This window comes from Manis javanica, chromosome 3 (assembly GCF_040802235.1).
Source record: "Manis javanica isolate MJ-LG chromosome 3, MJ_LKY, whole genome shotgun sequence".
Taxonomy (NCBI): Eukaryota; Metazoa; Chordata; class Mammalia; order Pholidota; family Manidae; genus Manis; species Manis javanica.
This window is the reverse complement of record NC_133158.1, coordinates 133,702,050-133,718,176: the sequence shown is the minus strand read 5'-3', so window position 1 is coordinate 133,718,176 and position 16,127 is coordinate 133,702,050. Positions and strand designations below refer to the sequence as shown.

At 40.2% G+C, this 16,127-nt stretch overlaps 1 protein-coding gene across 7 annotated transcripts in view; it reads right to left on the bottom strand.

Annotated features, from left to right (window-relative positions):
- Positions 1–16,127, bottom strand: part of PLD1 (phospholipase D1) — a 225,204-nt gene that overhangs the window by 139,563 nt on the left and 69,514 nt on the right. For all 7 annotated transcript variants that reach the window (XR_012129383.1, XM_037003125.2, XM_073232089.1 and 4 more), the window contains 5 exons: positions 9,507–9,697; positions 9,152–9,279; positions 6,975–7,120; positions 6,665–6,770; positions 5,305–5,370 (listed from right to left, as the gene is read on the bottom strand). Coding sequence is in view for 6 of the 7 variants with exons in the window: in XM_073232089.1 (XP_073088190.1) it covers positions 5,305–5,370; positions 6,665–6,770; positions 6,975–7,120; positions 9,152–9,279; positions 9,507–9,697 (637 nt within the window). In the remaining variant the exon portion in view is untranslated. The remainder of the gene's footprint in view (positions 1–5,304; positions 5,371–6,664; positions 6,771–6,974; positions 7,121–9,151; positions 9,280–9,506; positions 9,698–16,127) is intronic.

The following is a 16,127-nucleotide window of genomic DNA, read 5'->3' as shown; positions in this document are numbered from 1 at the left end:
ATAGGGTGTTTACCTCCAAAGGAGTATACTGTGTACATTTCTCCCATCCCAGAATATATTTTGGGCATAGATATCCTGCAGGGCCTGTGGTTACAGACCACTGCCAGTGAGTTCAGACTGAGGGTACATGTGGTAAAGGCAGTTCTGAGGGGACATGCTAAGCACCCACCTGAAGCTCTTCTTGTACCTCAGCAAATGACAAATACTAAACAGTATAAATTGTCTGTAGGACACAAGGAAATTGGAGAAACTCTATAGCAGTTGGAGAAGGTGAGCATCATAAAGCCCACTCATAGTCCTTTTAATTCCCTGGTGTGGCCAGTGAAAAAGCTGGACGGCTCCTGACATATAACCATGGATTACAGGGAATTGAATTAAGTCACACCCCCTTTGCATGCTGCTGTCCCCTGTATGGTAGCCCTTATGGACACACTCAGTCCTGAACTAGGGACATATCATTATGTTGTGGACCTTGTTAATGTTTTCTTCTCTATTGACACAGCACAGGAAAGTCAGGAACAGTTTGCCTTCATGTGGGAAGGCCAGCAGTGGACATTCACTGTCCTTCCACAGGGATACCTCCACAGTCCCACCATTTGTCACGGACTTGTAGCCCAGGACTTGGCCACATAGAATAAACTGCAAATGGTGCAAGTGTATCACTACATTAATGATATGAAGCTCATGTCTGATTCTCTTGCAGATTTAGAAGGAGTAGTAACTAGACTGCTGCAATACGTACAGGAGAAAGGATGGGCTGTGAACAGCACCAAGGTTCAGGGAACTGGTTTGTCAGAATTTCTGGGGGTTGTCTGGTTGGGTAAAACTAAAGTTATTCTTGAAGCAGTCATAGACAAGGTCCAGGCTTTCCCTACCCCTAACACTGTGACAGTCTTACAAGAGTTTCTGGGTCTTTTGGGCTACTGGAGAGTGTTCATCCCACACTTGGCACAAATTCTGAAGCCCTTATCCTGGTTGGTATGAAAGGGCATCAGGTGGGACTGGGATGAGACATGTGCAGCTGCTTTTACTGCTGCCAAGCAGGCAGTCAAGGCCTTCTAGGCATGTGAGCTGGAAGTTCATGTAACTGAAGATGGTTATGGATGGGGTCTTCGGCAGCAGCTTAAATGGACATGCCAACCTATTGGATTCTGGTCACAACTATGGAAAGAAGCAGAGGTCTGGTACACCCTGATGATAAAGAAGCAACTGGCTGCTGTGTACCATGCCTTGCTGGCTATGGAGCCCATCACTGGAACAGCTCCAACCAAGGTAATAACCACCCATCCCGTCATGGGGTGAGTGTGAGACTGGACCCAAAGGCCACAGAGTGGTGTGGCACAGACACCTACACTGGCCAAATGGGGCATGTATTCACAGCAGTGTAGCACCCTCTCCACTAGCTCCTTAAGTGGAGAACTCCAGTGCTATTTGGGCCAGTGACATATACCAGTGGAAAGCAGGAAGAACTTGTTTTTGAGCCATTGGTAGCCAAGAGTCCTTATCAGGAGGGAAAGGCCCCTATACCTGAAGATGCTTGTTATACATATGGCTTCAGTCATGGGCAGTCCCCAAAGTGGAGGGCTGTGGCTTTCCATCTTAAGACTGAGACAATATAGATGGAGGACAGAGAGGGGAAGAGCAGTCAATAGGCTTAGCTGTGGGCAGTATGGCTTGTGATCACCTAGGAGCCTTCCCTATAGTTGTCTGCACTGGCAGCTAGGCCGTCTATCAGGGCTTGACCCTGTAGCTACAGACATGGTACCATGCCAACTGGATGGTTGGTCACTGGCCCCTTGGGGTGCAAGAGTTGTGGCAAGACCTATGGGTCTCTGGTCAGACTAAGACTGTTACTGTATATCATGTGACTGGCCATTTGCCTTTGGCAACCCCAGAGAATGATTAAGCAGACACATTGGCCCAGGTGTGTCAGCTAGAAGGAAAACCTGCCTCTGATGTAGCCCAATGGTTATATCAGCGTTTGTTGCACATGGGGCAAAAGACAATGGGCTGTAGTTCATTGGTGGGGCTTGCTGTTGACCTTTGATGAAATCAGCACAACCTGGAAAGAGTGTTTTGTGTGCTCTAAGAGGGACTTACACTGAGTCCTGTAGCAACATGGGACAATAGTAAAGGGGCCGATAACCCTTGTCAGGTGGCAGATAGACTGTATTGGGTCTCTGCCCGTATCAGAAGGATATTGGTAAGTCATGACTTGGGTGGACACAGCAACTGAACTTCTGGTTGCTTTTTCTGCATGTCTTGCAGATCAGTAAATGACCAAAAGGGGTCTAGAGCATCTCTTTGCAGCTTATGGCCGCCGGCAGGTGATTGAGAGCAATCAAGGCACCTACTTTACCAGGCATGTGTTAACTAGAATGGGTGCAGCAATTAGGAATAAAGTGGAAATTTCATGTACCATATAATCCTACTGGGGCAGGCACGATAGAGAGGTACAATGGTTTGTTGATATCTGGCCTGAAGTCAGACACCAATAGTCTACAGGGCTGGTCAGTTCACTTATAGACAATGCTATGGCATTTGAATGAGAAGCCACAAAAAGGAGCCTTAACCCTGTGGACATGCTAACATACATTGCTGCCTCTCCTATACAAATCTACATGAAAACCAAAGAGGAGCTGTTGAAGCCAGGATATGGCCAGCAAAGCAACAAGCTGCTACCAGCCCCAACTGCATTAAACCACGGAGACACTGTTGAGTGGACATGGTCCTGGACATTCCAACATATGGACCAGTGATGGCTGGCCCTTTCGACACCTTGGGGAAAAGGCCTGGAAGCTGGCCTCCTTTGTGTTCCTGGAGTAACACAGAGTGGCCCCCAAAGATCATTCTAGTGTACCCAAAACATCCAGGAGGTAAGAACATCTTACGGGGAAATTTGTTTTATCTTTACGGCCAGTGCATGCACCTCCATAGCCCTGTAAACTGACCCATCTGTAACTCCCACAGGGAGGAGGGTGAAAGTCTGGTATACTAGACCAGGACGAGATCCCAGTCCTGCCACTGTCCTATCACAGGACCACTCTGTTGCATGCATCCTACCTGATGGCAAGATTTGCCTATGTCGGTGTAATTAAAACATGTATCTTACAGCCCTTAAGATGATTTTCTTTTACAGTCCTTATGGCCAGGACCCACCCCCTGCCTGCAGCTGCCGTATGATGATTGCTCTGAACTTCCTACCTGTTCAGCTACTGACAGCCTGTGGAATGGGCAAGCTGTGGACTTAATATGCATAGGACTTTGAATTTAGTTGAATCCCCTGGCTTAAGAATTATCATGATTTTATTGCTGTTGCTATTGTATGTTAGTTTGGTTACAACACGCCAGTTTTCTCACACAGGGCCTTGGTAGAAGATGGGGTATGAGCAGATTTTGAGGTGAGATTTTTAGAGGGGTGGGCTGTGGGTAAAATTACAGTAGTTCTAGAATCTCTTGCCTGCTCTTAGTTTATCTCCATATCAATAGATGTTTCCAAGGGATGGAGAGAAGTAGTCCATGTCCATTTTCAGTAGGTGATTATGTGGGTGAGCAATGGCATATCTGGAATTGAGAGGTTAGATGGGGCTCCTTTTTGCAGCTGGGTTGCAAGAGACAGGGGTGAGCAGAAGTGGACAACTGCTTGTAAGCAATAAACAGATTTCTCCCACTTTATTTCTCCCTTTGACTGATTTTGGTTTCAAAGGTATTTTGTCCCAGGCTGGGGAAATATTTCCCCCCTGTAGTTACACCCTTTCAAAGGAAATGTTTAGAAGACATTCTGGAATTTTTAAACACAATATGGCTCAACTTTGAAAAAAAATTTATGATTGAAAAAGAAAATGAGCATTAAAAAAGACTGTAAACATTTTAAAATCAACATTAGACCCAAATGTATTTAGAAAAGAAATAGAAAAAGAAGAAAGAGAAGACTAAATTCAGCAAGTACTGTTCTGGAGGCAATACAAATAGTAAAAGTAAAGTTTTGGCAGGCAGAAAAGTAAAACAGATGGAAAATTATTGCATTCTAGTACTAGCATGCATTTGAATAATTCTCTATTAAAGAAAACATCTGATTTCAGAGAACACAACGGGAAGCAACATTTGTAGTACTAGCAGCACTAATGTCCTCATTTGTTATCTTCTTGCAAAGATGCACATTCCTGAGTCCTAGAAGGCAAGGAGTCCTTTCCATCGTCCTTCTCTTGAGATCCTCTGTTTGAACCCAAATTGCTGGTTTCCCTGCTAAAACTTCTCCACAATTATGAAACTAAAGAAGGTCCCTCAAGTCTATAGAATAACACAATGCAAGCTGCTGCAGAAAGTGGGCCATGGCTTGGCCCTGGGACCATCTGGGTAGATGCCCCAACCTCCAAATAATGGACTGGTAGGCAGCAGAAGTGCAGCAGGTCACCAAATATATCCAGAGACAATGCACTCTTGCTTCCTCTCATTTATGTGTTTATAGGATGCCATTCTCTCAACTAAAGGCCAAATTGTAATTGCACCTACTCTCAAATTCTGGGCATAGACTGTATGCATACACATTCAACCCCATACCAATACAGTTTAAACCTAATAAAGACACAAAGATATAATCCAGTACATTCTCAGTTATCTGGACCTTTGTATAATTGAAGACTAATCCTTTAAAAACACTCCAATTTCAAGTAACAGGGCAGAGCTCTTGTTTTCTGATACCTTCTGTACAGCCTACTCCCTTCTGTTTGCTGGCTGTGTGCCTCCCAGCTGCTTCTCAACCCCACCGCCTTTTCTTTCTTTTCTCTTATTTCCCAGAGGTTTTTACTTTTTTCTCTCTTTAGCTTTTCCCATGCTTCTCACTTTCACATGAAAACACAGGCCTTTTATAAGCATCTCAGGCCAATCAGATGGCAGTTGCGGTATGGTCTGTATAATCTTTGAGTAATCAACTCCACTCAACTGTTTTCATTACTTCCTACTCAATGTTTCTTCTTTAGGGTTAGAAATGCCTTTGGACATTATTCTGAAAGCCTGAGGAGAAAAGGAGGTTGATCTCTAGATAATATAGCCTGTAGCAGCATTTCAAGTTCACTTAAATCCAGAGTTATACACATATTATTATATTTCACATTTTTAAATAGCATCACCATAAATTAGGTCCTTGCTATCAAATCTATTTTATATTCATTTCATTTATTTTAACTCAAGGAATAATGCCAAAGAGGATACAAGTACTTGTGTTAATAATGTGATCCAAAATTTAGCTGACAACTGACAATTTAACAAAGTATTTCAAAATTTAAATCACTGAGTAGTACTTACTGTTGCATGATAGTTTTTATACATGGGCATTTTTAGTAACTTTGTCAAGTAATCTTCCAGTTGTTTCTGTAATGCAAATATTTTCAGTAAGTGATAACATCATCATACTATAGAAAATTGTAAACAGTTAGTGACAATGATGTGATATTCTTGTTTCATCTTAACTTCTGTAGGTTATTCAATTATTAATTCATATTATTACTGGACAAGGAATCCTGAATGGCATTAAGGAATTATTTCCATAGTTCCCTTGGACCATTATTTAAACCTCTTCTTGCTATTTAACTTTTCACATGCTTAGGTCTTTTATAAGCTGCTGACAAGTCATATACTCTTAATCTTTCAATGTTACTAGCACAGGACTTGCCCAAAGTAAGTGTTTTTAAGGGATTTGTTGATTTTATCAAAACCCTGAATTTCCTCAATTCTAACACTGAATTTACTAGAAGATATACTATAATTTTTAACAACTTTCAGGGGAAAAAAAGGGGGGAGAGGCTAAAACAAAGAGATCTTCTATTAAGTTATAAGCTGATTTGAAACATGGTGAAGTGTGGGAGGGGGGAATGTCAATCATACCAACCATGCTACATGCTGAAGCACTAAATGTCAAAGCCACAGGTTATCATTTTCAAATGGTCTCATACATGCACACACAATAACTCCAAACCGTAGAATTTTACATATCTCAATATTATAGAAAACATTTATTGCAGAGCCCTGAAAGGATTTTAAATATGATAACAACTACAAAGGAGAAATCAAACATCCATTTTAGAACATAAAAGTTTGAGATTACCAGACAGAACTGATATTTACACTTGCTAATTTTCTAATATAAAAAATTAATCTCCCCTCTGCAGCACATATCACTGAAGCACAGCAGGCCTCCTGAGGTCTCTGTCCTACTATTGTGCATGTCTGTATACTCTGTACTACTCTTCTCAGACCCTGACTGCTCCATCTATAGTTTGGGAATGAGATTTGACATATATCTAGGACAAGCTACTATAAATTCTAAAGCAAGTGTGTGGAAATATGTCATTTTTTAAAGAGTAGACCTCAAAATTCTTAATTATGAGCTCAATCTTGACTGACAACAAGCCCAAAGAGGATCCTGCAGGGGACTTTTTCTTCATAAAGTCACTCCCAGCCAGAAACCTTCTCCTGCTTCTCAGAAAATGCAACCCCCACCCCCAGGGGCAGAATGGCTTGAGAAAGACAGGGCTGCCTAACTAGTTCTAGAGAAACAAAATCAGTCTGGGTGATGGATCAGGGAGTGACAGAAACTGCAGCCAGGCTCACCCTGCCCTACAGCACCACAAAATATGTTCAGAACAAGAACAGTGAGAAGACTTACCCTTCGACCAAAGAACTGTTCCTCCCTGATCATGTTTTCAGATGAACGGGGCAAAGCTGGCATCTCTCGCGGCTCTTCTTTGACATTCTGTCTTCTAAAGGTGTGCCTAAAACATGCAAACACAATGCGAACATTTATTAGATTACTCTTTGAACCATGACTCCCATATATTTCATGAAATGGTTTATTTTTAGAAGAGCCTACTTAATAGATAATATGCAACAACCATGGATCCATAAAATGAATAAAGTACTCTTTCTACCCAACTTGTATACTGGGATAAATTCATAATTAATTCTGAAACCATTACCTCTTGGTGGGAATGGGAATTCGGATAAAGGCTTTGTACTTTAGCAGCTCTCTGTGAAACTCTTGAAAGTGCTTGAACTTCCTCTTCACTTGCCATTTAAATTCCCCGTGTGTTAATTCAATAGTGTAAAGATTGATACTTGGTACCTACAGTGATACATAAAAATGTTTTTTATTTTAGATAACAACAAAGATCCCAAAATCTCTCAATGAACAGCAGCTGATTAATAAGAAACATGCAAGTACCCTTAAATCCAGCCTACTTATTTCATGCAAATACTTAAGCAAAATGTTTTCAAAAACAATTGATTACAAAATTATATTCTCTTAAAGGTTCACCTTTAATATACATAAGACAAACTGACTCATGCCAAAGACAAACTCCTATAAACCCTATTGCTCCAAATACACACACACAAACACACCTGTGTGCACATTCACACACATGCACTTGCACAAACCTGAAACAAGAAACCAGGTAAAGGGGACAGTGAGTGAAGACAAGCTTAAGTCCATCAGGGGGTTGAACAAAAGTATAAGTAGTGACAATGGGAAGGTGAGAGGGAAGCTGGAGGAAATGGTTTCTGGAGCATGATCTTAGCCCACTTCTTGTCCTTCCCAAATGACATTAAAGCCTTCTCTTTCTGAAATGCATTCCAAGGTCCATCCTTATTTACAATATTTCCCCATCCTAAAGCATCACCAGTGATCAGGAAGATGCAAGATGATTAGAAGGAAAGGAGCAAAAGATCTTCCTACACACAAAATCCAACTATTAACAAAAATGAATTCCCATTTAAAAAATTTTAAGTGTTTCTTATTAAAATACAAATACATCTTGGTGACTAATGAATTTTTCAATCAGAAGAGCTAACAGACCTGGGAGATAGGAGTTTTGATATAGAAGAAGGTGTCAGGAGACATGGGGGGATGAGTATAAAGCACAGGAGATCTTGAAGAAGCTACTATGGTGTATATGGGGGCAGGGGCGGGGGTGCTCTGGACAACCTAGAGGACACTGGCCCCTGCCAGGCTCATAAATGTTGGGTGGGGGAGAGTAATGTCTCCTACTCTGCTGGTTTATCTGGGCTCTGGTGTCAGCAAGCCCATGAGTGATTCTGACCTGGTGCCATCATAAATGATGTCTGGCATATTTTGCAAACGTCTAAAACATGACCACTCTGTAGATGTAGTATATAAAACAAGAGCACAAGAATCACTGTAACTTGTGCTCTTACATCTGGAATCCAACCATATCACTGATAAATACTCAAATCTAGCACCTGCTTTACCTCTAGTTAAGATATGGACAGTTAGTACAACCAGAAGTTGAAGGAACTTAGTTCCGGAGTTCAATATTATATGCTGCCTTTCGCCTTGGCCAGCATTACAGGCATCATCCTGCATCCTTACCAGAGAGGATCCAGGGAAACTCAGAGTGGCCAGAAACTTCACATGCAGGTAAAAAATGCTCAATTAAAAAAAAATGAATCAAATAAATAATAAAAAGTACAAAACTTAGGCAGACTGCCCTATTTCTTAGGATTGTATGTCTCAATCTAAGAAAACTGAACATTTACAAAACATTGCAAAGGCCAAGTTTTATCCCCTTCACATAAACCTGAAATTCTGTAAACTTCTTAGCAATTGTGAGGCAGTCTGGTACAATGGAAACAGCCTATCACATCCTTTTTGAAGATTTTAAGGGTTTGAAACCCGGTGGTGCAGCTATCAGCTCTGAAACCTCAGCCAAGTGTCACTTCTGTCAAAGCACATCAGAATTACTGGAATTATTAGGAATTGGAGTAATTTGGGGAGTTTCAATGAAGGGATTGCCTATGAAGATGTGCTAGAGGTAAGGAAACCACAGAGAGGACAGTAACCTGGGACTCATGAAGGTATTCTAGTCCTGAAGGGACGAGAGGAAGGACCAGATGCTGGAAAAGGAGGGAGAGAGCCATGTGGAAAGGAAGCATTTTCCATAATGGGGAAAGAGGCGTATGAGAATAAAGCCTAAATGGAAAGGAAGCAAACACTTGAGAGAGGATGAGGACTTGGAAGTGATTTAAAAACAAATAAAAGCTAAAAACAGTCATAGCTAGGAGGAAGGAAAATGGAAGTCAATGTGTTAATTTGTATACATTGACTAATACAAGGTGAGTCTATAAATGCTCTGACCCTTGTTGTAGATGTAAAGCGCTCCACTTCCAGAACTTGGGCTTTTATTGGACAGCCGGAGAGATACGTCTGTATATTAGGCTCCTTAAATCCTTGAGTCTTATAAATAGCAGAGAAAGGGATATACACTAAAAAATAAGTAAGTAAATAAAGTTATTGCAAGGATACAATGATATTGCAAGAATACATATCACCATAACATGCCTTTTATGGGCATCTTTTTTAAGAATCATAATATGCTACAGCAAGAGAACATCTAGTGCCATAAAAGATTTAGCATTTGCTGGTTATTTCTAATGCTCTGCCAACGACCCTGATAAACTCTCTTCTCCCTGCTCAGACCATCAATCTTTACCTTCCTGGATCTTGGGATCACTGGGAAATGTGTCATATTCCACCTCCTCTCCCTCGAAGTGGAGCTCCCTCGTGTCCAGATTTTCTATCAAATTACTCATGTCAGCGGCAATTTTCTGCAGCGCAGAAGTATTTACTCTTGGCTCATTTTTCAGTGACATCTTGGCTTCAGAGAGGGTAAAAGCAAAGGGGCTGGGAAAGAAGAAAAGGGTTACAAGGACTGATTATTTTGGTCAAATAAAACCCTATTTTACAATTTGAGTACCAGAATTAGATACAGCATATGGAAACAAGTCAACTAGCTCTGTGTGAGCTTCAGTTACTGCAAATGACCTTTTAATTTATTTTCTTGTTTAACATCTAAAGGATTCCTATCTTGCTAATTAAACTGGAGCAATATACTTAATCATAAATAAGCAAGAAAAAGAAACACTACACTGAATAATTTTGTTAACCTGGGTATGTGAGGAGAGACTCAAGAGTAATGGTTTGGGAATGGTTATTCAGAGAAAAGGAATTGATTCTTAATTGTAATAAATACAAGGAAAAGAAAATAGCCACATAAAATAGGCAACTTTTAATATTTTCTAAAAAAATTAGGGAATTTTACAATAATTTCAATATGCAGATTTAAATATATTATTGTGATAACATAACCTTTCTACAGAGGTGATATCCCAAGCACAGTGTGTACTATCTTTTTGAGATAAGAGGTTTTGGCCATGACTACATGAGAGACAATGATGCATGTGCCTTGAAATGTAACTGATTGTTATACCTATGCCAAAAGATACAGGAGGTGCTAGAATTATACTTCCCTTTATATTTTAAGAAAACCGGTTATATTTCATTCCAACATTTAATAACACAAGTCGTTGCACATCAGTACCCATGAAGAAGAGTTCATACAGATTTTATTTTTCACTTAAAGTACTGAGATTTAAGCCTTTGGGTCTGTCATCTGAGTTGGTGAAAAATCCATATTGCTGGAAATAATCTCTCTGTTACAACGAGGTCCTCAAACAGGAAGGCTCTCTTACCAGTAACTTTTCCATACTTGTTCATTTATTACTGCAAATCACAAACACATCCTGAGCATTCACCATTCACACACTGTGAGATGCAGTGAGTGAATATGTAAAGATGAATAAGGCTGGCCTCTGTAATTAACACCTGATGTGGGCGAGGGAGATAAGTTACTGACCTCCAAGTGCATCCTTGGCCTCCAGCAAAGTTCTGGCTTTCCTGAGAATGGCATGTGGTGAGTAGGAGACAAGTAGCTGGGTTCCCTTTTAGTGAGAAAGCTATCAAAGATAGCTGGGGGGCCGTGGGAAACACCAATAGAGAGTCGCAGGCAAACTTGGGCAGTACTACAGAAACTCAACAGGTCTCTATCATCTGTACCGCTGTGTTTGGTAGAAAGTGGTCTTTGGAAATACGAAGATGGGGTTAGAGGAGTGTGGTTCTGGTTTGGCAACTAAGTTCTCTGTGAATGTAATCAATCACATTTCTTCATTCTCCATGTTGGCTATAAGGAAGCTTGGAACTAAATCTGTAGCCCAATGTTAGCACAATACAGGACTCTCCTTGCTGCACCATCTTACTTCAGCTTTCTTTCCCACTTGTACTTTATATTATAAGTTAACATGTACTACTTGTTTAGTATGAACCTGTCCTGTGATAACCCCTTATATACAAGATCACATTTATCTTCAATAATAAATCCATGAAAGTTGGTTATTGCTATATTGAAGATGGCATGAGTTTGTCATCCCCTCTTTACAGATAAGGAAACAGGTTTCTCTCCTCTGGAGCAATTAGGAAACTTGATGAATACTTTGGACAGTATGTCCAAGGTCACATGGCTAGGAAGGGGTGGAAAAGGGATTTGAAACCAGGGCTCTCTGGCCCAATAGCTGATGCTTGCAACTGTGGCCTTTATTTTCCTATATATTTCTTGGAGATATGTAAGTGTGTCTGGAATAGATGGAGTTTTAGTAAAACAAGTGCCCTGGGGCAAGTCCTTTAGGAACTGACTCAAATGGAAAGAAGAGGAAATAATTTCCTCTTCCAATTAGGCACCACAGTAAGGCCATTTAACCCCTCAGGTTGTTGGTTTCCTTCTCTATAAATTGAGGAGGTTAAGCCATTTCATCTCTAGGGTCCCTTTAACACTAAGACCCTAATTGTAGATAAAAGATGCTATAAATTATTCAACCTCCCCTTATAATGTAATTAATTTAGTCCTTCTCCAATTCCAAGAAATTAACTTAAGTAGTTTTTCATATGAATATGAGAAGCAAGTAACAGAATGTTTCCTAACCTGGATAATTTAATCAAGGTTTGTTCAGCCTCCATCGAGAAGCTGTTGTCTCTGGTGGTAATTAAAATATTTGTTCCCTTCCCTCTTTGTTCAATGAATATGCCAACTATGAGGGGTTTTGTTTTATTTAAAGTCCAAGGTAATGAAAAATCTTAGAGGAAGTGAGACAAGGAAGAACAAGTAAGAAATTACATCATATCATTGGTATTTGTGAATCTGGAAAGCCTTTAAGTATTTTCTATTGATTAAACAGCCTAATGGTTAACTCTGCCAACTTTCTTAGCATAGCAAGAGAAAACAAGGGTTACTCCAAATGACTTCCTTTTGGACAGTATTAATGTTAATTTAAAAGAGCATGTTAAATTTAAAAAATACAGAGATTAGAGTAATTTACATCCTGTAAGATAACTGGAATAAATAATACAGAGTCACTGGATCAAGCTAAAATAAACATCTTATTTAAAATAGAGAAAAAAATACGTATATAAACTTTGTGAAAAGCTTAAGGAAGAGAAAATAAACAAAGTAAATAAATGTTTACTATGTACTAAGCACAGTTTTGGCACAATTATGTTATTTAATCTCATAATGATACTATCTGGTATTTGCGATTACTTTGAAAGTAACTTGTCCAAGGTCACTCAACTGTGTCAGTGTTGAGTTTATTGATAAAGCAGATTTGTCTGGCTCTAAAATCTCATGGACTTGGTTATAGAAGTTCATAATTATTGATTTTATTTAATGGGCTTGAATGTTTCCAAATTAATCTTCTGTAGAAAGTTTAAGTTCCATAACAATAAATGATGTCCTCTGCTTTAACCACCATATTTGGAATGGAACCTACTAGTTACACAGTCATTACAATTACAAATACAACATAACCTTACATTCTCCTAAATTTCTTCTTAGCTTTTTATTTTTATGGTTCATAATTTCATATAAGATCAGATGGAATTTCAGTATACCTAAAGGGCTTGCAAATTGGTTCATGTTTTGTGAAGAGCTCACCATTGAGCAATGGAAAATGGACCAAATTATTTGTCCATTACTGCCTTCATGTACGTCCATGGTTGCTTTGTGCTGACTTCATCCAACAGTAGTATTTCATTTTTGAATATCAAGTGGTAAGGGCATCTATGCCCCTATGTTGTCAAATCTTAATTTATGTTTCCATGTTTTCTTTCATTTATAATAATGTCTAATAGTGGGTGAGTAGCTGTCACAGTTATAGCCTATCTTAACGGCAATGAGATAAGGCCTTCAGTGTTTACACTTGAGATAATATAATTGATTTTGTTACCTCCTTATAAAATTATATTGCAAGATCATTATCTCTTTTGGTACCAAGTAGAGATGGTGCCCATGGAGTGATAACAGCAGCTGTGTTTTATTTCTGTTTGCATATGTATTTGGGAAGTAAATAGGTTTTTTTTTTCCCCTGATGTTGAGTACTAGCCTAAAAAATCTTTGCAGGGAGCATTTAATTATCTCCAGTAATTCAGTGGTGAAATGAGAGAAACCTAGAGTTTTCTTCTGATCTTAATTTTTAGCATTGACTGGAAAGGGAGCAGATCATTTCCTTTGCAGATAGTACATACATACACATTGCCTTAGCCAAAATACAACAATATTGTGAACCTTAACTATTAATATTAAGATAAATATTAACATCAGTTAATATTTGCTGCATATGTACTACTCAGTATGTGCATACATAGTGCATATGTTGCCAGGCACTAAACAAAAAGATTAATTGTATGACCTCATTGAATCCTCACAACTATCTTAAGAGCTGGGCCCCATTATTACCCACATTTTTAAGATGAGAAGCTTAGAGAGCAGGCAACTTGCTCAGGGCCACATGGCTGGGAAGTGATGGAGCTGCGCCCGACCCTGATTGATCTGACATCAAAGTCCAGCCACTTAACCAGCTAGAGATAGAACCGGGGTTGGCAGGAGAGATACACACTGCAAGACATTTACTCCTTACTTTACATATTCTTTGAATAAAACAATTCAAAAAGCAACAGCAATAACAAAAAAAAACCCTCAACATTCATTCCATGAAGACAACTGCGATGTATTTCTTGCCTCCCTTTCTAACTAACATGCAAAGTCTCCCCACATATTGTCAGTACATTACCGAAAGAAAGAATACAATCGATTTCTAAACCAAAAATCGTTATCATATTGTATGAATGTGAAACGAATTTTAATTAGATCACTTAAAACCAAACCAAGTCATGGGAATTTCTGTTTTCCCATTTTTCATTACAAGAAAATTAATTGACAGCTCCATACCTACATAACCTCCCAGAATACATTATATAGCAATGATTTGTATAGCACTGACTTGACGTTCCCTGAAATGTCAACATCATAAAAGTGGATTCAAGTACTAAACTCAATCTCTAGTGACATTGTAAGCCTTGGATAAATATTTTTTGAGCTGACTTTGGATAAAGTAAATGGTATTATCATAGATTACATTCCAGGTGACATATTTTGAGAAAATAACACATCAAAAACAAATGACTCTTGGTGTTTACTTGGATCTTCGAATTTACTTTAAAAACAACATCAGTTTCATGAATATTAGTGAAGGGCTTATAATGCTCCTTGGAAAGACAGATAAATGCTAGTGGTGTAGGGGCTGGTCAGATGACGTAGGTTCGTTCTATCCTTAGTATCAGTGTAACCTGGGCAACTAACTGGCTCCAGGGTCCCAGAATCTCCTCTGTGAAACAGAGACAGTGTCACCTACACTCCTACCATTGGCTGTGAGGAGGCAATGTCATAATGCATATGCATCTTCAGGCAAAGATATCTAAGCTACTTATATGGCCTTTAATTCTATTAAAAGATGACCCCTGGGAGGGCGGAGCCAAGATGGTGACGTGAGTAGGACAGTGGGAATCTCCTCCCAAAAACACATATATTTTAGAAAATACAACAAATACAACTAATCCTAAAAGAGAGACCAGAAGACACAGGACAACAGCCAGACTACATCCACACCTGCAAGAACCCAGTGCCTGGTGAAAGGGTAAGAAACAAGCCCCAGCCCGATGGGACCCGAGCACCCCTTACCCCAGTTCGTGGCAGGAGGAGAGGAGTCAGAGAGGGGAGGAAGAGGGAGCCCAGGACTGCGAAACACCCAGCCCCAGCCATCTGCACCAGAGCGCAGACACAGTGCATGCATGGAGTGCTGGAAACTAGGGAAACAGGACAGCAAGACCTTTGAGCAGGTACCGAAGCTGGTGCCCCTGTGACAAAGAAAAGTGAGTGCTTTTTGAAAGTCTTAAAGGGACAGGGACACCACAGCTGGATGGAAGCTTCCTGGGTCAAAGTCCAGCAGCTGGAAATTCCAGGGAAGCCCAGGTGCATTAACCCCCTAGGCAACAGCTCTGAGACCCCTCACGGAGGTAAACAGCCAAACAGCCCCCCGTCCATTACCCCTCCGGGACCCCGCCATAGCAGAGCAGCAGCCTGAGGCTGGGCACGCCCACAGCAAGGGAGCTTCCTCCATAACAGCTGGGCAAGATACAGAGACCCAATCTACACTCAATTGCCCAACACAAGCCACTAGGGGTCGCAGTTGTCCCAGTAAAGAAAGGCTGGGAGCTAGTGGAAACCTTGGCCCTCCCAGCTGACAGAAAGTAAATAGCTCACCATTGTACCTATCAACATGGAAAGGCAAAAAAATTTGATCCAGACAAGACTAACCCAGACAGCCTCAACATCTGCTACATCTTCCCCTGAGAAGGAATCTGGGGAGATAGATTTAACCAGTCTTCCTGAAAAAGAATTCAAAACAAAAGTCATAACCATGCTGATGGACTTACAGAGAAATATGCAAGAACTAAGGAGGGAGAATACAGAAATAAAACAAGCTCTGGAAGGACTTCAAAACAGAATGGACAAGATGCAAGAGACCATTAATGGACTAGAAAACAGAGAACAGGAACGCAGAGAAGCTGATGCAGAGAGAGATAAAAGGATCTCCAGGAATGAAAGCATTTTAAGAGAACTGAGTGACCAATAGAAATGGAACAATATCTGCATTATAGGGGTACCAGAAGAAGAAGAGAGAGAAAAAGGGATAGAAAGTGTCTTTGAAGAAATAATTGCTGAAAACTTCCCCAAACTAGGGGAGGAAATGGACTCTCAGACCACAGAGGTACACAGAACTCCCATGACAAGGGATCCAAGGAGGGCAACACCAAGACATATAATCATTAAAATGGCAAAGATCAAAGACAAAGACAAAGTATTAAAGGCAGCCAGAGAGAAAAAAAA